General features: G+C 44.5%; 1 protein-coding gene across 50 annotated transcripts in view; it reads left to right on the top strand.

Moving 5' to 3' along the window:
• Madd (MAP kinase activating death domain) overlaps window positions 1-24,580 on the top strand; it is a 43,989-nt gene extending 19,409 nt beyond the window's left edge. For 5 of the 50 annotated variants that reach the window (XM_090347753.1, XM_090347744.1, XM_090347738.1 and 2 more), the window contains 16 exons: window positions 1,584-1,637; window positions 2,590-2,690; window positions 3,836-3,907; window positions 4,216-4,374; window positions 7,607-7,709; window positions 7,988-8,050; window positions 8,336-8,456; window positions 8,536-8,641; window positions 9,668-9,778; window positions 13,042-13,149; window positions 18,677-18,841; window positions 19,086-19,158; window positions 19,262-19,368; window positions 21,440-21,509; window positions 23,287-23,333; window positions 23,631-24,580. In XM_090347753.1, the coding sequence (XP_090203879.1) occupies window positions 1,584-1,637; window positions 2,590-2,690; window positions 3,836-3,907; window positions 4,216-4,374; window positions 7,607-7,709; window positions 7,988-8,050; window positions 8,336-8,456; window positions 8,536-8,641; window positions 9,668-9,778; window positions 13,042-13,149; window positions 18,677-18,841; window positions 19,086-19,158; window positions 19,262-19,368; window positions 21,440-21,509; window positions 23,287-23,333; window positions 23,631-23,735 (1,565 nt within the window). In that variant the 3' untranslated portion in view covers window positions 23,736-24,580. Of the gene's footprint in view, window positions 1-1,583; window positions 1,638-2,589; window positions 2,691-3,835; window positions 3,920-4,215; window positions 4,375-7,606; window positions 7,710-7,987; window positions 8,051-8,335; window positions 8,457-8,535; window positions 8,642-9,667; window positions 9,779-13,041; window positions 13,150-18,676; window positions 18,842-19,085; window positions 19,159-19,261; window positions 19,369-21,439; window positions 21,510-23,286; window positions 23,334-23,630 lie in introns of all 50 variants that reach the window. The other 45 variants (XM_090347742.1, XM_090347730.1, XM_090347734.1 and 42 more) reach the window with 15 other exon arrangements.
• Window positions 24,581-25,262: the final 682 nt, after the last annotated feature.

The following is a 25,262-nucleotide window of genomic DNA, read 5'->3' as shown; positions in this document are numbered from 1 at the left end:
TCCCTCTTCTCAATTCATCCAGAATCCTGCCATTCTCTTTCCCCATGCTTTGCTTTCTAGAGAGGGAGATAAGTTGGTGTCCATTTCCAGTGGCATTTCATTATACTTCTGTATCCCTTCTGCTTCATCCAACTCTCACTGCCCTCACAATTCCCACCAGCATCTATGAGGAAGAATGGAAGTGTTGTTGAAGACTGTGGGTCTTAATGCAGGAAGTACTTCTGTTCCCTCTTGTTTACATCTGGATTCCTTCTCTGGCAGAGATACTATATAAAATCTGGAGATTATAAGACATTTATAGATGTGTCTTTGGGTTGTAAAATTAAGGTCACCCGGGTCTCGGAAGCTAGGTTCCCTAGCTCTGAAATTTGCTCCTTTGTGGTATGCCTGGCTTCTGCATCTTGGAGATACAGATTTCTGAGTTAGCTTTTCTTTCCATCCTTCCTCCCTGACTTGTTAAAGGCTTGCTTATTTTGGGTATTTCTCTCATTCTTTCTCTGTTACCTCTGTTTGGCTCACTCCTACTTGATCTTGAGTCAAGCAGGACATATCTTTCATTTTCTGGCCTAGGTTCCTGGGAAGTATGCTTCTGCTGATGCCTCTTTGCCACAACCATTAGAGGTTGTCTTAAATTCTCATAAAGTGTCATAAGGAACCAGCCCCCTTTTTAGAAGAGCTGTACTTCTTTAGTCACCAAATATTTTACTAGAGGTAGTAAACCCTGGCTTTGTCCTGCTGGATGATGTTCCAGGAAAAATATTGATCAGCCAGGCTAAAGGTCTGAAGTTTTAGTCCTATATCTGCTCCCCATACTTGGAATATGACTTAAACAGACCTCTTGGGGTTTCTCCTCATCTGAGAAATGAGATCACACTAAGTAAACTCCAAAGTCCCTTCTAGGAAAAGAAATGCTGTGATTGGTAATCTCTCCATTTTGTCCTTCTCGAATGTTTATCTTAACTATTTTATGTTCTATGCTACTTCTGCCAGAAGCATTTCTCCACACAACTGTCTCAGAATGTGGTTTTGAGAGTGATGGGTGGCATCAAGGAGAGAATCTAGTTGGTGTTATGAGTTGGCCAGTCCAGTGAGTCAAACAGATCAATGCTCATGCTTCTAAAACTTTTGGCTACCTGAGATGATCATCTCTTGCCTAGAATTTGTAAGAATGGCTATTTCTCAGTTCATTTGTCATTGAGAGTATAGTATGATAGAAATCAGACTGATCTTAAGATGCATACGCTTGATCATGTGCTTCTGCCTCTGCAAGGATCAGTTTCCTCATGCCAGAACAAAGGAATTTATGAAAGAGCCTTTTCAGTTGAAATATTCTGCAGGGAGTTTTCCTGCCACATTGTGATTAGAATTAGAAGTCTGGAGTCTTTAGTTCATGTATTTAGACGAAGACATTGGAGCTTTTGATTCCCTTCCCCTCCCAAAGTGAAGATGTCTTTGTATCTCTTGATTGGTAAGCCTGTGCCTAAAACTGGATCAACTCGGGTGGGTGGGTTTCCATTTCGTCTGTCTTACCAGCCTCTGACTCTCTCTGTCTTTCTCTCCTGCTTGCATTGCATCTGGGGTAGAATTGTGGAACAAGCACCAGGAAGTGAAAAAGCAAAAAGCTTTGGAAAAACAGAGTAAGGAACAAATGCCCCTTCCTGTCCCCAAGTCTCCCATACCTGCCAACTCCCCAGGCCCAGTTGGGGCAGGCTCTCTTTGTCAGCCCCATCCCAAATTTACTCTTGTGGGGATTATTTGAACTGAGAGCAGGTAGGTGGTATGTGACTGCTAGGTGTATAGTGTATAGGCTGCTTCCTAACCCTCCCCTCATCGCAATCAGGGTGTCCACTGAGTAAAATCCTTTAGACTGTGGTTTCTGTTGCCGCAGAGCTGGTGGGGAGAACCTTTGCCTATTGCAGTGCCCCTCATTGGCTGATACTTCCCTCACCATCAGGAGACCTGTGGGCACAGTTGGCAGAGATGGTTGCTATCCTTCCGTGTTGAGTCTGTAGCTGCCTAACTGTGGTGGCTTACCTAGGCACGCTCTCTTGCTTTCTGTCATTCTGTCCTTCTTCCATACCATTGTGGTTGGGCGGGATAAAGTGGGGGTGGTTTTTATCTCACATACAGATGGTGTAGAATGGGGTGTAGGCAGTACCAACTGGAGCAGGGTTTCTTTCTCTCTTTTGGCCTAAACTTTTCTGGCCCCTTTGGACACCTTTGTCTGGGAAACACTGAGCAACCTGGAGACCCTTAAATGGTCTCAAGCACCAGTGAAATTCTGACTGGGTACCATGGAATTGATTCATTTGTTCGTTTGTGGAACTTTCTGTTTTAGGATGATTTCCATAGACTTTTCTCAGGTTGAGAAGATGACATCAAAGTCCCTTGAGGCCAGATCTATCCTGTCCTTGTTGTCTTAAGGCATCTGAGGACCTCTTCTTCAGTGGCCTGTTGGGGGGCAGTCTCTGGGAAGGTGACTGGGATGTTCTGAACAGGTCTGGGACAGGCTGTTCGGCCCTCTCACTCCCTTTACCAGTCTGCCCCAAGCCTCTGTGTGTTGAGTAATGGAAGTCTTCCCCTACTCAGGGTCTGAAGTCATCAAACCTGCCTTTGACCTTGCTGACACAGAGGAGAAAAAATCCCAGATCAGTGCAGATAGTGGTGTGAGCCTGACATCTGCTTCCCAGGTTTGTGGTAACCTTGTTGAAAATTGTCAGAATTAAATTATATATTGCATGTATGTATGTATGTATGTACGTATGTATGTATCTATGTATTGTATGTATGTATATTTATTGGTGTTCAAGGGTCCTACCACTGAGCTATACTTGCTGCACTCAGAATACTTGAAGTTAAAAACAAATGAAGCTGGGTGCCAGTGGCTCATGCCTATAATCCTAGCTACCCAGGAAGCAGAGATCTGAGGATTGTGGTTCAAAGCCAGCCAGGGTAGAAAAGTCTATGAGATACTTATCTTATTCGCCACAAAAAGCCAGAAGTAGAGCTCTGGTTCAAGTGATAGAATGCTAGTCTTGAGCACAAAAGCTTTGGGACAGTGCCCAAGCCCAAAGTTTAAGTCCCAGATCAAAATCAAACAAACAAACAACAATGACAACAACAAAAAAGCAGAAGTGAAGCTATGGTTCAAGAGGTAGAATACCAACTTTGAACACAAAAGCTCAGAAACAGCACCTAGACTCTGAGTTCAAGCCCCAGGTCCGGAACAAAACACAAACAAATGAAAGTACCATAACAGAACATTATGAACATAGAGTACAAAGGAAAGACAAATGTGATAAATCAGTGTAGTATAATCTTAGCATCCATTAACAGTCATTTTCAAAAATTTAGTGGCATGGAAAAATTTTTAGAAGTATATGTAATTTGATTATTATTTATTAAAATAATGTATTTAGGCAAGGTTCTGGTAGTTTATGCCTATAATCCTAGATACTCAGGAGGCTGAGATCTCAGGATTGCAGTTCAAGGCTAACTAGGGCAGGAAAGTCCATGAGACTCTTATCTCCAGTTAACCACCAGAAAACTGTAAGTGGTGCTGTGGTTCAACGTGGTAGAGCTGAAGAGCTCCAGGTCAGTGCCCAAGTCCAGAGTTCAAGTCCCACTGCTGACCAAAAAAAAATATGGCGATCCTGGTGATTGATTTGTGGCTTGTTCTCATTTCCTTATTCTTGTGTTTTCCATGAAAAGCTTACATCTTTTCAATGTGTGTTGTTTCTCTTTTATTATGTAAATTTTGCATGTTTTCTATTCAGGGAAAACATTACTCATTGCTCTCTAGGAATGATATCGGTGTTTCTGTGTCTTATTTCAGAGGATGGACCAAGACTCAGTCATCTGTGTGAGTCCAGCAGTTATGGTCCGAAGCTCAAGTCAGGATTCTGAAGTTAGCACCGTGGTAGGGGAACACCACACTGGCATCTTGGTGGGTGGGGTGTGGTCGTCTCCTTGGAAGAGGGCCCTTCTCTCTTTTTGGAGGCTGTTCTTGGTCTCAAATTAACATGGTTTTCATGGTGGAGAAAGGAACCTTCCAGGTGTATACAGCATTTCTCTTCATAAAGAAAGTACTCTAAGAAGCTGTCTGAAATGCCTGTGAAATTTGATACTTTTAATGGCAGCAAAGTCCTTTATCAGTATGGGATCTCCAGGGTCCTTCCCTGGAGAGTATTGCTTACTACCATTTTTCCTTTCCAGGTGAGTAATAGTTCTGGAGAGACCCTTGGAGCAGACAGTGACCTTAGTAGCAATGCAGGTGATGGACCAGGTGGTGAAGGCAGCGCCCACTTGGCAAGTTCTCGGGGAACCTTGTCTGACAGTGAAATTGAGACCAACTCTGCGACAAGCACCATCTTTGTAAGCTTTACTGCCAAAAGACTTTGTCCTTCTCTTCTTATTGTTCTCCTCCTCCTTCTCGTTCCCTTTTTTTGTTAGTCATAGGGCTTGAAGCGGGGTTCTTTTGCTCAAGGCTAGCACTCTACCACTTTGAGCCACAGCTCCACTAATGGTTTTTGACCGATTAATTGGAGATAAGAGTCTCATGGACACTTTTCTGCCCAGGCTGGCTTTGAACTGTGATCCTCAGATCTCAGCCTCTTTATTAGCTAGGATTACAGGCATTAGCCACTGGCTGCTGGCTTACTTTTTCTTTTATAAGAGAGGAAAGTAAAGAGTTAGAAGGAGAAGATAGGGCCCAGCATTTGCAAGTTACTAAGTTCTATCCCTAGACTGTCAAAGGGTGGAGGTGGGGGTGAGAACTTGCCAGTGATCATCTGATCAAACTGTGATTTGCTGTAGTGAAATTAATTTTTTTAATTTATTTATTTTGAGGCAGTGTCTCACTATATAACCCAGGCTGGCTTTAAATCTTAGTCCTCTTGCCTCCACCTCTTGAGTGCTGAAATTACAGGTGTGTACCATCATGCCTGAGGGAAATAAATCCTTGTCTGAGACACACTACTTTGCAATGTATACATGCCTGTCTAGACAGTGTTAAATTCTTTGATATGCTTGCCATTCTGTTAGAGAATAATGGATATTCTTTTTTTTTTGCCAGTCATGGGGCTTGAATTCCAGGCCTGGGCACTGTCCTTGAGCTTTTTCAAGACTAGTGCTCTACCACTTGAGCCACAGTACCACTTCCAGCTTTTTCTTTGTATGTAATACCCAAGACTCAAACCCAGGGCTTTGTGTACATCCGGCCCCTAATAGAATATTCTTAAAAGAGCTCATAGGCCCATGTTTTTAGTCTGTAGGGAGAAAGGAAAGTGAAATTTAAATAAAATTAATCATTTTCACCCCTAGAGCCTTTCCAGTAGAGCTAGTTACCTTGCAAAGTAAAAGTTGCAGTAGGATCGAGAGTCAGTAGAGCCATTCAATTTAGGGCCCTCTCTGTGTCTAGCCAGGCAGGGTTTTTGTTATTAATTTGAAGAACTTGGGGTTACACAGACTATTTTTTTTAATCCTTTGAGCTGGGCATGGTGGCACACACATGAAATCCCAGCACTCAAGAAGCTAAGGTAGAATTGAGTTTAAGGCCAACTAAGGTTACATTGTGAGATCTTTTCTCAAATAACTGACTAACTAATCTTGTCAATGTATATTTAGCATTCTGGATGTTAAAAAAATATCATGAAGTATCAGTCTTGAAAGAAGCTTGTCAGGGGTACCTGACTTGCACCTACCTTTCTCAGACCTTTCTGTAACAAAGTCTTACTTATGCTATGCTGAGTGTAAAGAATCCATATAGTTGAGTTTCTGGACAGCAGTAACTTAAATTTCTTGGCTCAGTAAAGCTTTGTTTCTGTTCATTTGTTGTTATCTATGGTCTTCTTCTTCTTTTTTTTTTTTTTTGCCAGTCCTGGGCTTGGGCTCAGGGCTTGAGCACTATCCTTGGACTTTCTCAAGGCTAGAGGTCTACCACTTGAGCCTCAGCACCACTTCCAGCTTTTTGCTATGTATGTGGGGTACCGAGGAATTGAACCCGGGTCTTCGTGCATGCTAGGCAAGCATTCTACCACTAGGCCAAACTCCCAGCCCCCTTTTTGTTTTGTTTTGTTTTGTTTTGCATTGCTAGGGATCAAATCCAGTGCTTCATGCATCATAGGCAAACACTTTCCAGTGAGCTATATCCCTAGCTCCTAACAAAGCTTTATCTGCAATAAATAAACCATATTAAATCCACATAACCCACTGAACAAAGTAGTGGGCTGTGACCCAGGAGACTGGTGTTTAGTCACACCAATCAGGTATTAACCAGTGACCAACCTTTGAGCAGTTGCTTCTATGCATATATCGTTCCATGTGTTGTGAAGTGACATGATACTGCCTACCTCTTAACCTAGATGAAAAGCCTTTGTAAGTTCTGATATTGTAGAAATGGATGATAAATTAGAGATCCCAACAGAATATTGTATATATGTATATATCATATATAATGTATATTTTATACATGTATATCCAACAGAATGTAATATATATAAAGCAAATAATATATATTTACAATTTTAGGTCCTAAAACTTTAGAAAGGCCCTCATTCTGTTTTTCAGCACTGGCCCTTTATCAGATCTATCTGTAAGAAGTGGTGGGAAAAATGAATTGCTCTTTTTTTTTTTTTGGCCAATCCTGGGCTTGAGCTCAGGGCCTAAGCACTGTCGTTGGGAGTTTTTCTCAAGGCTAGAGCTCTACTACTTAAGCCTCAGCACCACTTCCGGCTTTTTTCTACGTATGAGGTACCAAGGAATTGAACTCAGGTCTTTGTGCAAGCTAGGCAAACACTCTACCTCTAGGCCAAACTTCTGGCCCTGAATTGCATATTTTTAAACCAATTACCAACTATATGTGTGGCAGGTTTAATCTATGGGAGATCTGGAGATGGTTGTCAGTACTAGAGCACCTGCCTAGCATGTGTGAGCCCTAAGAGACTCTTTTCTACAAGTAACTGCCAGGAAATTAGAAGTAGCATTGTGGCTCAAAGTAGTAGAATGTTAGCCTTGAGCAAAAGAGGTCAGGGACAGCATCCAGGCCCTGAGTTCAAGCCCCATAACCACCACCAACAACAACAAAAAGCTAATTCTGTGTAGCAAAGTGAAATAGTACAAAGAAAGGTTTAAAAGGTTTAAAGTCAGATTGACTAAGGTTTATATCCCTGGTTGTTTTTTTGCCAGTCCTAGGGCTTGGACTTAGGGCCTGAGCACTGTCCCTGAGCTTCTTTTGCTCAAGGTTAGCGCTCTACCACTAGAGCCACAGCACCACTTTTGGCTTTTTCTTGTTGATGTGGTACTTAGGAATCAAACATGAGGCTTCATATATACACTCAATCTCCAGAGTAGCTAGGATTATAGGCATGAGCCACTAAATTATAAGAAAAACTTGTTCAGTTGGTTTAGGAGGTAGTAACTGAAGCTGGATTATCAGATTGATTCTTTTTCAAATCCTAGAGGCAAGTATAATAGCAGAATCAGGGGTACTGGAGTTACACTGCTAATGGATGGTACTGGCAGGTGAATCCCTTGATAAAGTGCTTGGTTTGTTTTTCTCCTATTTATTAGCACCTGTGGTAGCTGATCTATTATCTTGTCTCTCTAGGGCAAAGCCCACAGCTTTAAGCCAAAGGAAAAGCTGGCAAGCAGCCCTGTTCGCTCTTCCGAAGATGTAAGCCAGCGAGTCTATCTCTATGAAGGACTCTTAGGTGAGAAACAGAGACTACAAGTACCTTTTGCACTGGAGTTGGGGATAGGGGGAGCAGGGCTTGGCCAGAGGAGAGGCTAGTACTGCTTGGCTTTTTGCTGATCTCAAAGATGTAATGAGATAGTATTTTTATATCTGAAGCAAGGGATCTGTGGGATCTGGAACAAGCGGGATTGAAACCCAGATGAGATTGGATTTTGCCATTAATTGATAGTCTCTGTCTTTCTGTCTTCTTTTCCTTTCTTGCTACCATGGACCTTCCTACTCACAAATTGTCAGGAAGGGACAAAGGATCGATGTGGGACCAATTAGAGGATGCTGCTATGGAGACCTTTTCTATAAGTAACCACCTCTCTTTTGTGTGCTGTGTTCATCCCTCCTGCTTGGGAGAGGCTGGACCTTACTTAGAGGCTTCTGGGACTAGTGACAAGAATGTTAGATCTGGGGTAGAGATATTTGTTTCATTTCTATTTTTGGAATTTTTGAATGATCCAAGTGGAATAAAACTCCATTTTATCTAGAGTTTACTCTTTTATTTTCATTTGGCAGCTATATTTTCTAAATGTTAACTAAGCCTTCTTTCTTCACAAAAAATAAAAACAACAAACAAAATTTTATTCTATACAGGCAAGGAACGTTCTACTTTATGGGACCAAATGCAGTTCTGGGAGGATGCATTCTTAGATGCTGTGATGTTGGAGAGAGAAGGAATGGGTATGGACCAGGGTCCCCAGGAGATGATCGACAGGTATGGACTTAGGACAGCTATGAAAGTATGCTGACCCCAGCCTCTTCCCAGTTAGTTGAGTTGTTCTTGATCTGCTTAGATACCTATCCCTTGGAGAACATGACCGGAAGCGCCTGGAAGATGATGAAGACCGACTGCTGGCCACACTTTTGCACAACCTCATCTCTTACATGCTGCTGATGAAGGTAATGTCAGTTTTACTGGTGTCTCATTGCACCAGTGGTAGAAGGTCAAGACCTGTTTCTACTGCAGCTGGGGATCTATTAAAGCATTTCACGGAGGCTCTTCTGGATTGAAAGAGAAGGCTGTGTACATGCGATCCTCATAGCTGAAGTTGCCAGACTGTTTTGCTAATAAATGTTATAAAGGTAGTTGGTCACTATATATTATTTGTTTATTTTAAATTTTATGTGAGTTCCCTTTGCTAAATATTTTTAGGCTTCCAGTAGAGCTCACAACAGAGCACATAAATACACACACACATATACATATGTATTATAAAACCTTAGAAAGGCTACTCTGAAATTTATTTTTTAGCACTAACCCTTTATCAGATAGAATTTAGCTGTAAAAAAAAGTTACCCATTAACAAAGTAATGTGAAGTATTTGCTTTAATTGTGCTTGATTTTTATAGCCATGGAAGAATTATGTTACTAAATAGAAGAGAGGGCAGAACACTCTGATCAGAAACATGGGCTTGGGGTAGAAGAGAGTTGTTTCATGAATGAGCCCCTGAGTTTCTTCTCTTCCCATTCTCCTCAACTTCTCTAAATGTGAAATGAGAATGTCCTGTATGCCTTCTTAGTTTGCTTCCTTTCCTGTTGTAAGGTTCCCTCCACTTTGTTGAATTCCTGGCTGGAGAAGATCATCATCTTTAACCTTGCAGTGTGTCTTGGCTACAACCAAATCCCAGGGTCACCACTGAGTCATTAGTGGTGATGAACCCTTCAGGCAAATGTGACATTGAGTGGGAAGGCCAGTTTCTATAAGAGTCCCTTTTCTGCAGACGCTAACTAGAAACAGTCAGAGCTTTTGTTCCCTTCACATCACACAATCCACAGTTGGAAGATTTCCCCATATTCAGTGATAAGTAATTCTTTTGTAATTCCTTCTCTAAGATAGGAGGAAACTTACTAGTATATTTTCTTGTCCATGCTCCAGTTGAGAGGTGAGCAGGTCCCTCCATAAGATTCCTGCCTTGACTTTCCAGGTGAATAAGAATGACATCCGGAAGAAGGTGCGGCGTCTGATGGGAAAGTCCCATATTGGACTTGTGTATAGCCAGCAAATCAATGAAGTGCTTGATCAGCTAGCAAACCTGGTGAGTAGATGAGACATCTTTGAACCTTTTCCCTGTGCTTGTCAACCTTCCCAGCTAGGCCTCTGTCACACTGAAGAGCTTCTCTATGGGCCTTTTCTGGCTGTGTTATGTGTAGTCAAATTAATCCCTATTTTTGAGAATAGGTCAATAATCTAGAGGATGCTCTAGCTCTACTGTTGTGTTCTGAAGCTTTCTATACTGAAACTGTCCTAGTAGCAGCTTCATTGTATGGTGTGTGAACCCTGAGTGTCTACAAGGTGAAATCTGTTTTTATCATAATACCAAAATGCCTCTTTGACCAGATTCACATTTGCAGTGATGTTACAAAAAGCAGTACACAGAATACTGGTGCCTTAACTCATATCTCTAAACTGTCATACATAGTTTACCTCTTTGCACTTTCAGTTTTCCAGTTTCAAGTCTGATATGGTAGCATACTTCTGTCCTCTCTTCATTCTCTTCATTCAGGAGGTGGAAGTTTTAGGCCAATCTGAAATACACTATTTCGGGGAAAAAAAGAAAGAAAGAAAGAAAAAAAGAAGAAAGAAAGAAAGAAAAGGAAAAAAGAAAAGCAATGTATCATTAGGCACCAATGGCTCATGCCTGTAATCCTACTTGGAAGGCTGGGGCTGAAGAGGATTGCAGGTCCAGGCCAGCCCAGGCAAAACGTTCATGAGACTTTATTTCAACAGAAGGAGCTGGGTATGGTGGTATACACCTGTCATTGAGCTATAGGTGTGAAGTATAAATAGGAAGGTTGTATTCCAGACCAACCTGGGGAAAAAAGCAAGACTTTGTCAAAAATAACTAGCAAAAAGGGCTGGAGATAAGGTGAAAGCAATAGAAAATACCCATCTTGCCAGTAAGAAACCTCAAATTCAAACCCCAGTACTGCTGGGGGTGGGGGGAAACCAAAGCAAGCACACTGCTTTTGTTAAATCTAAATAGTTGCAGAGCACCAGTGGCTCACACCTGTAATCCTAATTACTCAGGAGGCTGGGATCTGAGGATCACAGTTCAGAGCCAACCCAGGCATGAAAGTCTGTGAGTCTGTCTCCAGTTAACTACCAGAAGAGCAGGAGTGGTGCTGTGGCTCAAGTGGTAGAGTGCTAGTATTGAGCTGAAGAACTCAGGGACCACGCCCAGGCCCAGAGTTCAAGCGCCATGACCGACAAAAAAGAAAAAAGAAAAGAAAAGTAGACAGTTGTTCATACATCTTAGTACTCAATGTAACAAAATGGAAAATAAGTAAAGATGAAACATTTCTGATACAAACCCAGTATGACAGTTTTGAGAAAAACAGATTGGCAGTTGCTGTTCAGAGTTTAGTATTTGGCAGATCTTTTCTCTAAAATAATGTGAACCAGTTGTTTCAAGGAAAACTATTGATAATATTTGTTGTCAATGGCAGGATTCAAGTTTTTTAAGTGAAAATAGAATTTTGAAAGATTTTTTTTTTTTTTTTTTTTTTTTGCCAGTCCTGGGCTTGAGCTCAGGGCCTGAGCACTGTTCTTGGACTTTCTCAAGGCTAGAGCTCTACCACTTGAGCCTCAGCACCACTTCTGGCTTTTTTTCTATGTATGTGGTACTGAGGAATTGAACCCGGGTCTTCGTGCATGCTAGGCAAGCACGCTACCACTAGGCCAAACTCCCGGCCCCGAATTTTGAAAGATTTTTGAGCTTAAAGCTTTCCCACATTTCAAAATGTTTCTAACAAGATTGGAGATGATGTTAATGAATATTATTTTTAACGTATGATATAATGAGATATGTTAGTATTGGGAAGTATTTTCCAAATACACTGTATGACATTAAAATTAAAGTATGAAGCTGGCACCTGTGGATCATGCCTATAATCTTAGCTACTCAGGAGGCTAAGGTCTGTGGATCATGGTTTAAAGCCAGCCCAGAAGACAAATCTGAGATGAGAAATTCTTAAGCAGCAAAAAGCCAGAAAGCTCAAGCAATAGGGCACCAGCCATGAGTGAAAAAAAGCAAACAAAAAAACCCGAGAGCAAACCTGAGTTTCCAGGCAGAAAAATTAGGCTTGGGTAAAATACCTCAAATTTTAAGGTACACAGATGGATTTTGATATAACAGTATAAAAGGCTTATTGATGTGTTTTAGATTCCAAGTTGCAATTAACTTTAAGAAACTGTTGCCTTTTATATTCTGATAAAGTAACAAAGAAGGACATACTTATTTAGCTGCAAAGAGTGCTAAAGTCCTTTTTCAAAAGCCTCTGTAAAGTCAGAGTTTCTTCATATACCTTAACCAGAGCCACATGGTGCTAAGGATCGAATGCAGAAGCAGATAGGAGAATGTAGCCATTTCTATTAAACTAAAAGAGATTTGCAAAAATGTCAACATTGGTAGAGAAAGTACATTTTGCAGGACTCTGATGGCTCACACCTGTAATCCTAGCTACTCAGGAGACTGAGATCTGAGGATTATGGTTCAAAGCCAGCCCAGGTAGGAAAATCGGAAACCCTTATCTCTGATTAGACACTGAAAAACCAGAAGTGAAGCTGTGGTTTAAAGTGGTATAGCACTAGCCTTGAGCAAAAGAGCTCAAGGACAGCCCAGGTCCTGAGTATAAGCCCCATGACCACCAAAAAAAAAGTACATTTTATGAAAGATACATACATTATCATGATTTGAGTATTTTTTTTTTAACAGATCTGGTGCATGAACTCAGGGCCTAAACACTGTCCTTGGGCTTTCTCAAGGCTAGCGCTCTACCACTTGAGCCATAGCAGCACTTCCAGCTTTTGTCTATGTATGTGGTACCCAGGAATAGAACCTGGGTTTTCATGCATGCTAGGCAAGTACTCTACCAAAAGGCCAAACTCATGGCCCTGATTTGAGTATTATTAATGAATTATTTTTATTTATTTTTTTATTACATTTTCTTTTTTTTATTGTAATTAGTAAAAGGGTTACATGATATTTGCAGATAGAAGGTGCATTAATTCACATACATTGATACCCTTTCACATGTCTTGGTACCCATTACCCTCCCCCCCACCCCATTAATGAATTATTTTAAAACTAATTAATATCGGAATATTTGTAACAAATATAAATATAACATATAAGTAAAAACTGAGTCTTCTCAGGGGCCACAGAGTCCTTGAACACTGTCTAGTGACAGGTGAGTCTGTGCTGAGTATAATAATGAATTTAGTGCCGAACAGGGATTCCTATCCTAGACCCATGTGTAAGAAGGATGTATGAATGTCCTTAAATACCTCTTTTCTCAGAATGGACGTGATCTCTCCATCCGGTCCAGTGGTAGCCGGCACATGAGGAAGCAGACATTCGTGGTACATGCAGGAACAGACACAAATGGAGATATCTTTTTCATGGAGGTAGGTGCTGGTTCATTCTGGGGACCTGAAAAAACATCTGAGAGACACAGGAATCCTTGTAACTGGTGCCAGAATAGTTATTTTATCCCATGTATCTTTATGATCAACTTGTCATTAAATTATGAGATTATGCATATGATAGATGATTCTCCATCTTTTTTTATAATTTTTTAAAATTTTAATTGTTATTATGAAGATACTATACAGGGGAATTGCAGTACATTTCTTTTGGACAGTCTTGCCTCTTCCCTTGCTCCCATTTTTAATATATATAGAATGAGTGATATAGTCTCGTCCATAAATCATGACACCATAAGGACACCCTATATTTAACTCTAGTCTAACTCTATTTACATTTTAGTTTCCTACTTACCTTTCCCCTTCATCCTGCAGACAACCTCTTTTTTTTGTTAAAGGATTTTTTTAAGTTTATTTTTAAAATTTATTATTATAGAGGTGATGTACAGAGGGGTTATATTTACATGAATCAGGTAATAAGTACATTTCCTTTCATTCAGTGTCATTTGTTTCCTCATTCTCTCCCATTCCCTTCCTTCTTGAGTTGTCTAGTTTACTTTGATTAATTAGTCAATCTCTATTATTGGTTGCCTTTGTATGTTCCACTCAGTTTTTATGTAAACAGTAAGATTGGAACACAATCCTTATTTTTCTCTTTTGTTACAGAAAGAGAGTGAAGACTTCTCAGTATATACTATTTTAAGTTGTCCTGACTTAGGGACAGTGTGACTCAAACATCTATTCATTAGCCTATATCTAGTTTTTTCATTAAATATTATCCTGCTATCCTCTGTAACAGAACAAAGAACTTTTCCATTCTTGGTGTGTGTGTGTGTGCGCGCGCGCCAGTACTAGAGCTTGAACTCAGGGCCTGGGTGCTGTCCCTTAGCTTTTTTTGCTCAAGGATGGTACTCTATAACTTGAGCCACAGCTTCACTTCTGGTATTTTGGTGATTAATTGGAGATAAGAGTCTCACAGACTTTCTTGCCCCAGCTAGTTTTGAGCCATAACCCTCACATCTCAGACTGATGACTAGTCAGTATGACAAGTGTGAGGCACCAGCGTCTAGCAGTTTTCCCAGTCTTTCTCTGGCTAACTGTATCTTACTGTGTGACCCTGCCATGATTTACTTGCTCACTTAGTACATATGGATCCTTGGGTTAATTCCAGTTCTTTATTATTGAGAATAGTGATTTCATTAATGACACTATACCTGCTTAATTTTGTATGTCTTGTAGATGCAGCTGTAAGAATTCTTAGGGCCAAAGGGGCAGTACATTTGTAATATTGGTTGATGTGACTTTTTTTTTTTTGCCAGTCCTGGGCTTGAACTCAGGGCCTGAGCACTGTCCTTGGACTTTCTCAAGGCTAGAGCTCTACCACTGGAGCCTCAGCACTTTCTGGTTTTTTTCTATGTATGTGGTACCAAGGAATCAAACCCAGGTCTTTGTGCATGCTGGCAAGCACTTTAGCACTAGGCCAAATTCCCGGCTCCGTGACTAGTATATTATTAACCTATCCTCAATTCCTTTATTATATCATAACCTGCTGGCCACAAGATCAGTTAAAAGGTAGCTGTTTGAGCTAGGCATCAGATTACAGGTTCACAGTTGTAATCCTAGCAATTTAAAAGAGCTGAGATCTGAGGACCACAGTTCAAAGACAGGCTAGGCAAATTGGTGAGACTTTTATCTCCAATTAGCCAACAATAAGCAGGAAGTAGAGACATGGCTCTGGTGATAGAGTGCTAGCACAAAAGCCAAGGAGAGAGCCCAGGCCCTAAGTTCAAGCCCCAGAACCAGCACCCAAACCAAAAATAACAATGAAAAATCAATAACAACAACAACAACAAAGGGCAAAATGAACTCCTGGAAATGGAAACAAGAAGTTTTTTTTTTCTTTACTGTTTTCTTTTCTTTTAGAGTTGTTTGTTCATTTATCTGTTTTTAGGAGGGTAAATCAGGCATAGAAATAGAGGGACAAGGCCAGGCATAATGGCTCACTCCTGTAATTATAGCTACTCCAGAGGCAGAAATCTGAGGATGGAGGGTTAAAGCCAGCCCAGGCACTAAAAAAGTCCATGAGACTCTTTTTTTCTTTTTTTCATATATTTTTATTGTAATTAATAGAAGGGTTACATTATATTCACCAGATAGAAGGTGCATTACTTCACAAACATTGATACCCTTTCTCATATCTCCATGAGACTCCAATTAATCACCAGAAAACCAGAAGTGGCATTGTGACTCAAGGAGGTAGCATGGTAGCCTTGAGCTGAAGAGCTCAGGGATAATACCCAGGCCCAGAATTCAAGTCCCACGACCAACCGAAAAAAAAGATGGACCACCGGGCATGGTGGTTCACGTCTACAATCCTAGCTATTCAGGAGGCTGAAATCTGAGGACCAAGGTTCAAAGCCAGCCCAGACACAAAAGGACCTGAGACTTTTATCTCCAGTTAACCTCTAGAAAACAGGAAGTGAGACTTGGCTCAAGGGTACGGTGGTAGCCTTGAGCTGAAGAGGTCAGAGACAGTGCCCAGGCCCAGTTCAAGCCCCATGACCCAAAAAAAAAAAAAAAAAAAAAGGAGGGGCCGAGAGTTTGGCCTACTGGTAGAGTGCTTGCCTAGCATGCACGAAGACCCTGGTTCAATTCCTTGGTACCACATACTTAGAAAAAGCCAGAAGTGGTGCTGAGGCTCAAGTGGTAGAGCTCTAGCCTTGAGAAAAATCCAAGGACAGTGCTCAGGCCCTGAGCTTAAGCCCAGGACTGGAAAAAAAAAAAAAAAAAAAAGGAAAGAAATGAAGAGACAAAGGGTGAACAAATGCAGCAGTGGTACTGGGTGGACACTACGTTAAAAATAAACTATACAGCTTGTGGGTGGAGATGAGAGGCAAAAACTGGGTGAGAGTCAAGGGAAGGGCTCCAAAAAGAAACTCTTTACCCTATTTATATAACTGCAACTCTTCTGTGTATAATAACAATTTAAAATTTTTACATAAAAAAGAAAACCCTGACCCAAATGACTTCAATAATAAATGGCTATGCTCTTCGCTGTAAGTGTGAATTAAAAGGAGCAAAAAAAAGATAGCTGTTTGGAAAGACTTAAAATTTTCTTAAGTACTGGGGTTTTAACTCAGTGTCTTGTTCTTTCTAGGCTGTGCTAGGCTGTGCTCTGCTGCTTAAGCCCTGCTTTTTGCTGTTATTTTGGAGATGGAGTCTTACTGACTTTTGTACTGGGTTGGCCTCAAACCGTGATCCTTCATATCTCAGTCTTCTTTGCTGGGCTTCAAAAGTTTTTAAACCATTGGAAAGTAAAAGAGGGATAGAGATATAGCTAAGTGGTAAAGAATACAAGGCCTTAGGTTCCATTGGAATAAAGAAAAATAAAAATATATGTGAGCTTATTTTTCTCTGAAATCACTTTTTAAAAGTTTGGCTTTTAAAAAATATTTATATAAATATACCTAAGTTACATGGAATTTTGTTTTAGCATTTGTATAAAGTAGTATCAGGCTGCAAATATCAATATCCATATTTTTTTTGCTTAGATATCGTGTTTGTTTTCAGGTTCTAAGTGGGTATTTAGGTATTTTCATACATATCTCATGTCAGGCATTTGGTTGGATGTGGTGATTATAACAGCTACTATGACTAGCAAGGCTCCTGTTATTCTTTTTTAGTTGACAAGGAACTGAAGAAGTCAGAAGTCAGAAATTGCAGTGAGCATTATAGAGAGACATTTAGATAATTAGAGGCATAGAGGTACATAGCAGAAAGTCTGGGAGTTGGGGCCTGGAGCGTAGCCTACTGTTAGAGTGCTCACCTAGCATGCACAAAGCCCTGGGTTCGATTCCTCGATACCAAATACACAGAAAAAGCCGGAAATGGTTCTGTGGCTCAAGTGATAGAGCACTAGCATTGAGCAAAAAGTGTCCAAGACAGTGCTCGGGCCCTGAGTTCAAGCCCCAGGACTGGGGGGGAAAAAAGTGATCTTTTTCTCAGACTTGAAAGAAGAGTAGAGATAATGTTGGTGTGAGGGAAGAGAAGGGCAGTCCAGGGCTATTTGAGGTAGACCTGGTATGACTTGATGGATATGAGTACAGAAAAAAGGAAGGGGTCAGGCATTCTTCCTCCCTTTCTGGCTTGGGCAGCTAGAAGAGTGGTTGTTACTAATATTTACTCTGATAGTGGAATTTGAGAGACTGTTGGACAAGTGGGTTTCAGGTGATATATGTGAGACATCCAAGAAAAGAAATTGGCATATTGAGTATGGAGAAAGATTGAAGAACTATCAACATAATAATAGTGGTCATATTTCTTACATCATAATGATATAATAATGAATGGATTTCTGTATTTTGGTTTTCTTTTTTGTTTGTTTTTCAGTGCTGGGCATCAAACCTGGGCCCTGATGCATGCTAGGCAAGCATTGTGCCACTGAACTACCCTATTTAATCTTCATAATAATTTTATTAGTTATTACTATTGTGATCCTCACCAAACACAGGGAAATTTAGATGGAAGAACTTACTCAACATAACACAGCTAGGCAATGGTGAAGCCAGAATCTAAGCCCAGGCAGTCTGACCTTATAGCCCTTCTCTTCCCTAGCATGCTATAATGTCCCTACAATAATTAAAACCATGAGAACAGGTAAGTCCACTGCTCAGAGATTGTTGGACAAGAAGAGTGTATAAGACCCAGCATGGTAGCTCCAAGCTTGTAATTCTAGTTACGTAGGGGATAGAGATTGGGAAGACTGTTTTGAGGCCCATCAGAGTATAAAAGTTCACAAGGCTCTATCTCAACCAGTGCTGAGTACAGTGGTGTGTATCTGTTGACCCACCAACAAAGGAAAGCATGGGCTTAGTGGTACGAGTGCTTGCCCTAGATTCAATTACTCAGTAACACATAAACAGCATAAGCTGGTAGTGGTGCTGTGGCTCAAGTGATAGAGTGCTAGTCTTGAGCAAAAGGAGCCCAGGAACAGTACCCAGGCCCTGAGTTCAAGCTCCAGGAATGGCAACAAATAAATAAATGAATGAATGAATGCAACAGGGCAAAGTCAGGATTAGAACTTATCCATCTTGTCTCCTTTTTTTCCCCTCCTTGATTATGCCTGCCATAATCCCTGCTTTTGTATTTGTCACAGACATGATTCTTAAACATGGTTGTCTGATGGAGATGATCTCCTAGTGTTTTGGGAATCAAGCAGCTTCAGCAGGGAAGTGTGCAGGAATGTGTAAGAGGCAGTACACACCGATCTGCCTCAAGACTGAGCCTCCCTCTTTGTGCACAGACTCCTTTCAATGACTGCTTCTGTCCTCAGTCTTTCTACAGTACAGTATGTCCATTAGTTCTGGGTTTGTGTCTCCATCTGGAGACCATGAGTAGAGGGCAAAAGATGTGACCATGTTGTGCCACCTTTTCCTTGGGGGATGCATGTAGGTAGTGTGATGTTGGATGTAGGAGGCTTTCACTGACTGCCTTGCATATGCTTCCCTAGGTGTGCGATGACTGTGTGGTGTTACGTAGTAACATTGGGACAGTGTATGAGCGCTGGTGGTATGAGAAGCTCATCAACATGACCTACTGTCCAAAGACCAAGGTCTTGTGTTTGTGGCGTAGAAATGGTTCTGAGACCCAGCTCAACAAGTTCTACACTAAGAAGGTACTTAGGATCTCTGTTTGAGTTGGAGATTGGATCCTCAATAGGGATCCGAGTCCAAGTGTGGAGTTCTAATTCCAGCTCACATCTGGAGCCACCTTTTAGCCTCCAGCTATTATGTATGACAATTCCAGTGGTCTCTGAGTCCTGGTGTTGGCCTGAGCCTACTGCAGCCATCATAGAGGAGGGGATAGGGAGCCGTGGGAGGCTGCTGTGACAGGACAGCTCTCTCCCCCTATTGCTGCAGTGTCGGGAGCTGTACTACTGTGTGAAGGACAGCATGGAGCGTGCTGCTGCCCGACAGCAAAGCATCAAACCTGGTGAGGAGAAATGATCCGCTTCTGTATGCCAGCAGCCTGCCAGGAAGTGGGCTGTGGGATACCCACCTCACCAGTTAGCTGATAACCTCCTCCCTTACCACAGGGCCTGAACTAGGTGGCGAGTTCCCTGTGCAGGACATGAAGACTGGAGAGGGTGGCTTGCTGCAGGTCACCTTGGAAGGGATCAATCTCAAGTTCATGCACAACCAGGTAGGCATAAGCAGCACCAGGCTCCTTGGCCCTGTTAGATCACTTGTAATAAGGATCAGTGTTCAAGCCCTCAGTGCTTTCCCAGTGAACATGAGGGACAGCCTCGGGTCACAGGGAGAAGTGGACAGCTGGACCAAGAGGAATCAGGGGAGGGGACAGTGTCCGTGGCAAGACGAGCCTGCGGCGGGAGCTGGGAAAGAGAGTGAGGCTTGGTGGCTATGCCGCCTGGTCTGTTAGACTCACAGTGTGAGTGGGAGCGTCTCACTTGGCCCCTTTTTTTCATGTCTTTGCCTTCCTGTATTCCCAGGGTGTGCTTCGCTTGTGGTTTTTGCATTGAGAGTCTAGACTGGCTGATTACCTCACATTTCTAGTGTGTGTGTGTGTGTGTGTGTGTGTGTGTGTGTGTGTGTGTGTACCGTGCAGCTTGTTTCTGTCCTTGTAGTGTGTGTGTTTATTCGCCTTTTCCTTCTGCTGATTCTTCTTCCTGTTCTTTCCCTTCTTTTGGGTGTTCCTACTTTGTGCGCTGCTCTATCGACCCAGTCCCCCTTCTTCTGATGGGGAACACTTCAGGATCATCTTTTCCTTACTGTGATTCCACCCTAGGAGCTGACTTCCCCTCCCCCTTGGTCTTTTAACACAGCGTTACTTTTTCTCTCCGTGGAAATCCTTAAGCTATTTCCCTCTGAGGCCAGCGTATCATCCCAGGTCCGTTCCCGGCTTTGACTCTTCACACAAGTGCCTTTCCTCTCCTTCCCTCCCATCTTAGTTCCTCTCCCTGAGGCTCTGAGCCTCGTCCCAATGCGTCACCTGCACCCCTGGCCAGGCAGCAGAAACTGGGAATTGGACATGTCACTCAGATGGGGCTTTCTCCCTCCACTCATAAGTTTAGCTCTCCCTCTTTTAGGAATCGAATTGGGCAAGCTTTGGTGTGACAGCTGTCCATCTTCCTAGCAGCCTATTAGTGTTTTCCAGTCTGGGGCCTAGAATAGCAATAAATCTCTGAAGATTGGAGGGTCTTGGAACCCAAGCAGGGGTACTTAAGCACTTTTCTGGACCATGAAAATGCTTGCTGACTCCATTTCAGTGCTGTGGCCCCTCTTTCTGAAGATGAGCTATTGTTAAGCCATGCAAGACACTCTGCCCACCTCCTTGTTCTGTCTTTTGGCAGCCCTCCTTCCCCCAGGCCCACTGTGTTCTCTGACCATTACACAGCATGTGCAAACTGCTACACCAGAAGGCCTGGCCCCTAGGAGAGGCATCCAACAGATACCAGACATGAGGGCTACCTGTGACCTCGTGATCTGACATAATGGGCAGTGACTTATGGACTGTCTTCTACATGGCAGGCTGTTTCAGGGTGGAATCTGTGGCCCCTTTCTGCAGTGATAGAGTCTGGGGAAACAGATGGGGAAAGCACAAACTTGGAGTGAGGATGTGCTTGCATTGTAACTTTCTGATCCCATTTCCCCATCTGTCAAATGGGGCAGCACTGTAGACTGTGCCACATAGGTGGAACCATCACAGTTATGTTTGTAATGTTCCAAAATGGGTGCTCAGCAGGTGGGAGCCATTGACACTATGACCACACACTTCTTGGGAGGCTCTAGATCCTGTGCCAAGGAAGATACCATCACTTCCCACCCCAAGGACAGTCTGAGGGGAGCTTTGCACCGTGCCAGCCCTCTGCGCCGGAGGAGGATGTATGGAAGGGTAGAGACCTGACGGGCTGAGTCGGGAACCCCTGGAGCACTGTGTCCATGAGTGCTGCCCTAAGCAGAGGGTACGGGTGGGCAGCCCAGGCCAGCAGAGGGGGCCTTCGGGTTGAGTTGGACCATTCAAACTAACGCCTTCATTTCTCTCCCATGCTTTCTCCTCCGGCCAGGAGCGGAAGGTACTTGCCCTTTCTGCTTTCTTCGCTTCTTAGCGCTTTTGGTTGTGTGTGCGTGGATTCTTCTGTCTTCCCTTCGGAACTAGGTTTCCTGTGGGGGTGGGGCTCGAGCTGGGGGAAGGGCTTTGTGGGACAGGGGTGGAGCCTCTGGGCCTTACCCCACCCTCCCTCCCTCTCTTGCAGGTTTTCATAGAGCTGAATCACATTAAAAAGTGCAATACAGTTCGAGGCGTCTTTGTCCTGGAGGAATTTGGTAATTACACTATTTTGCTCTTAGGTCTGGACTCACATGGCAGTAACTCAAACCTTGGAGTTCCAGAGGAGGGACTAGGGGCAGGGAAAAACAAACAAACAAACAAACAAGAACCTCTGCAGAGAGGTGAGGAGGAGCAGGAGTGACAGGAAGGAAAAGAAGCCTGGAGGAGAGAGAGGAGGAGCAGGGTGAGACAGAAAGTGGCCACACAAGAGCAAGGGGCCTCGGACGGGCGTGGAGTCTAGAGACGGCGCTGCAGAGGCCCAGTGAAGCAGCACTGCCTTCCCCTGCTCACCAGCTGCCGGTCAGAAAGTTCTGGGGCAGAGCATACTAGCCGTCCCCAGCTCTGCTGCTTCCATGTTGCCTGTTGCCATCTCTCTAGCAGCCCAGCGCTCCTCCCTGGTGCTGCTCTGGGCTCTGCCCAGCCTCTCTGCTACAGAGGAGCATGGGGGACCCGGGGCCCAGCATACTCAAGGCCAGAGCAGCCTAGTGAAGCTCAGAGGCAGAGAAGCAGGTGTCTCTGAAAGCTAGAGCCACCCCTCGCCAGCAAGCGCTAAGGAGTGGTGGAGTGGGGTCTCACCCTGGGCTTTGAGTTCCTGCTGTGTTTGTGCTTCATTCTTTTGTGCCCCTCATCGCTGCTATGAAAACCTTCGTTCTCCAGCAGGTAAAGTGACTCAGCTCGGCTCGGCACGCGCTGCCTGTCCCCAGGCCTTGGGCCCTACCATGGGTGGGCGGCCCCCTTCATCCAAACCAGCTGTGCACATCCTTTCTCTCCCTCTTCCTTCCCAACACCCCCCACCCTGTGCTGGCTCCCTCGTTCCAAGTTCTCTACCCCATGTGCTCCCTTCTCTCTTCGGCCTGAGAGATATTTGAGGGACTCTTCCAACTCAGAAGAATGACCTGGGGCTTCTTATTCCACCTTTGATGAGTTTATTCTCTACTAACCCTGAGGAACTCCGGACTCTATCTCCCAGGGTCAGAAGGAAGTGTGGCCAGCTCTCATCCTACTTTTTCTGGCCCCCAGGGGTACCACACCCCTCCTCCCAGGCTCCCAGAGGCACAGCAATGCTGGGCTTGAGGGGGTCTTCTCCTCCCTCTGGCTGGGCAGAGCCCCCGCATGGCTGGGCAGAGGTGACTCCTGATTTTGCACTCTGGGCTGTGGATATGTGTGTATTTGCCTGATGCTCCCCTTCACCTTGCTCCCTGGGCGCTGTACTTGCCTGTCTCCTGCTCCATGTGTCTGCTCCAGAGCCCTCTGACGCTCTCCCTCACACAGGCAGGCCTGGGCTTCTCCTGCCACTCAGGGAACGACACTCAAGTCTGATGGGTTCAGTATCATGTCACCCCTTCATTCACCCTTCACACACCCCTGTACAGGGGCTGGCAGTGGAGGGAATCCTGTGTGGGCTGGAGACAGGGATGCGTTCACAGGCATCTCGGCAAGGCGAGGCACAGGCTAGAGACCACTGTCTTCCCCACTGCCACTCCTCGAAGACTGCACAGTAGCTGTGACCAGGCCCTCCCACGTGGGGCCGCCAAAGAAGCACATAGAACCACAGCCATCCAGAGAACCACTGCAGACTTCCGAGATATAGCTGAGAAGTCTGGCTGGAGGAGGCCGGCCTCTGCGCCCTCATAGTCTAAGCTGCTGCAGCCACTGTGAGAGGCCACAGAGGGAAAGGGGACCCTGGTGCCGGGCGCTGCCGCCTGGGGGAGTATGGCACAGTTGCTCTTAGTGTTGAACTTTCTGTTTTGTCTCTTGCCCGTCCGGTTTTAGTTCCTGAAATTAAAGAAGTGGTGAGCCACAAGTACAAGACACCAATGGTGAGTATGCCGAAGTGCGCAGGGTTCCCAGGGGACCATCAGACCTGAGGAGGGGTGGGCCCTCATGGGGACTTGCTCTAGATGCAGTCAAAGCAAGTCGTCTACCCTGGGAGACAGACGCGCGTCCGAGTCCCTTCTCTGACAGGAGCAGCTTCTGAAGATTTGTTTGAGGCTCTCTTTAGCCCAGAGGCCTATGCCCGGTGTTAGAGCAGGAGTGGCTTGCTGTCCAGACCCTCCGTGCATGACGGTGCAGGAACTGCAGTGTGGCTGAGCTGTCCACCTTTCTCTCCCTTCTAGGCCCATGAGATCTGCTACTCTGTGTTGTGTCTCTTCTCGTACGTGGCTGCAGTTCGTAGCAGTGAAGAGGATCTCAGAACCCCACCCCGGCCTGTCTCCAGCTGATAGAGAGGATTCTGAAGCTGGCCCAGCCCACGGCTCACCCCTAGCCTTTGGCTGCTCCCATGTGCACGAAGCTGCTGTGACTGAGAAGGGGAGGATGTGTGTGTATTCTCTGCAGGCCCCTCTGTGGCTTAGCTGGCTACGTCTTCAGGTGTGTCTTTGTGCGTGTCTGTCACAGGGCTAAGCTCGTCCCTCTACCTTTCCCCTCTCCTAGACCAGCCTCCTCTCAAGGCTCAGGAGAAGAATGAGGGGGGGGGCTGGTGAGCCCACCATTGCGTGTCTTTGAGATGTTTGTGTTGCGGTTCCTTGCCCTTGGCATTATACCCTCAAGTGCAGAAATCTACTCGCCATCCTCTGTGATCTGGCACAAGGCCTCCTGGGGCAGCGCTGCCCTACGGTAGATGGGAAACTTAGGAGCCTGCCCTCTGGACGTGGGTGAGCAGGAGAAGGGAGGGATGAGACAGGCCGTGACAGTTGCGTAGCAGCCCCCTGCTTCCTTCTGCAGTTTTAAGTTGTGGCCCAAGGGGCTGCCGCCACCTGCCCCCACTCCATCCTCAGCAGCACAGAGGAGCCGCTTTGTACCCAGCAGTGATTTCTGCCATCTGCCCACCATTACCACAGAGGACAGTGGTTGGAGTAGAGTCCCAGGAAGTACTGGTTGATCTGTTCAAGAGCCAGGGAGGGTAGCTCAAGGCCAGTGGACATGCCTGTGTGCAGGCATTGTCCCCTGGTATCAAATCCAGAAGGGAAAGCTGTACTGGGGGTAGATGATTGTAAATATTCCAGCTCCACGTTATTTATAGAAAATGTACAGCCGTGTGAATGTGAAATAAATGTCCTTTACTCTCCTGGCTGCTTTGCATTAAATGACAAGGAGGCTATCCCAGAACCCTTGAAAGTTATCTCAGGCTTGAAGGAGGAAGATGAGCTCATCCACTTGCACGCTGAGGCCCCGGCTCCTGCCTCCCACTTTCTTCCCAGAGAGAAGGGTGAAGCACCATACACAGGCTTTTCTTCCCTGCAGTGTCTGCAGGACCCTGCAGAGGACTGGAGTGCTATGAACTGGCCACTAGAGGGAGCTGCTGAGCTTTGCATTGCCTGGACCATTCATATACAAGAAGAGAAAAGCCCCTAACCCTCTCCATACCCTCAACAGATAGAATCCAGAGTGATGGTGTTTCATGCTTTGTTCCCCAAGGTCCAGGGCTCTAGGGTCTTAGCCAAGATTATGGCTGATACTGGGTAGAACTCTCCAAGCGGCAACCCAGAACCATCCTGTATGGATTTCTATGTGCGGGAAACCTAGCTGAACACCACCTCATTGTCAGGACACCTCTTCTAAGACCTAAGCTTCCAGCGCCCTAAAGGAAGCTGATGGTCAAATTTAGGTTCTCAGTGGGAGAAGAGCAGAGAAGGTCCAGGCCCTGCCTCAGCCACTCCTGATCCCCTCTGTCTTCAGTTGCACAGATTGTTTTCTCCACTGGATAGATGTAGTCATGGGTATTGCTCAGTGGGGCTCTGGAGTAGTGC

The sequence above is a fragment of the Megascapheus bottae genome, chromosome 16 (assembly GCF_031878675.1).
Source record: "Megascapheus bottae isolate mThoBot1 chromosome 16, mThoBot2.hap1, whole genome shotgun sequence".
Lineage (NCBI taxonomy): Eukaryota > Metazoa > Chordata > Mammalia > Rodentia > Geomyidae > Megascapheus > Megascapheus bottae.
This window is presented reverse-complemented; position numbering and strand designations above follow the sequence as displayed.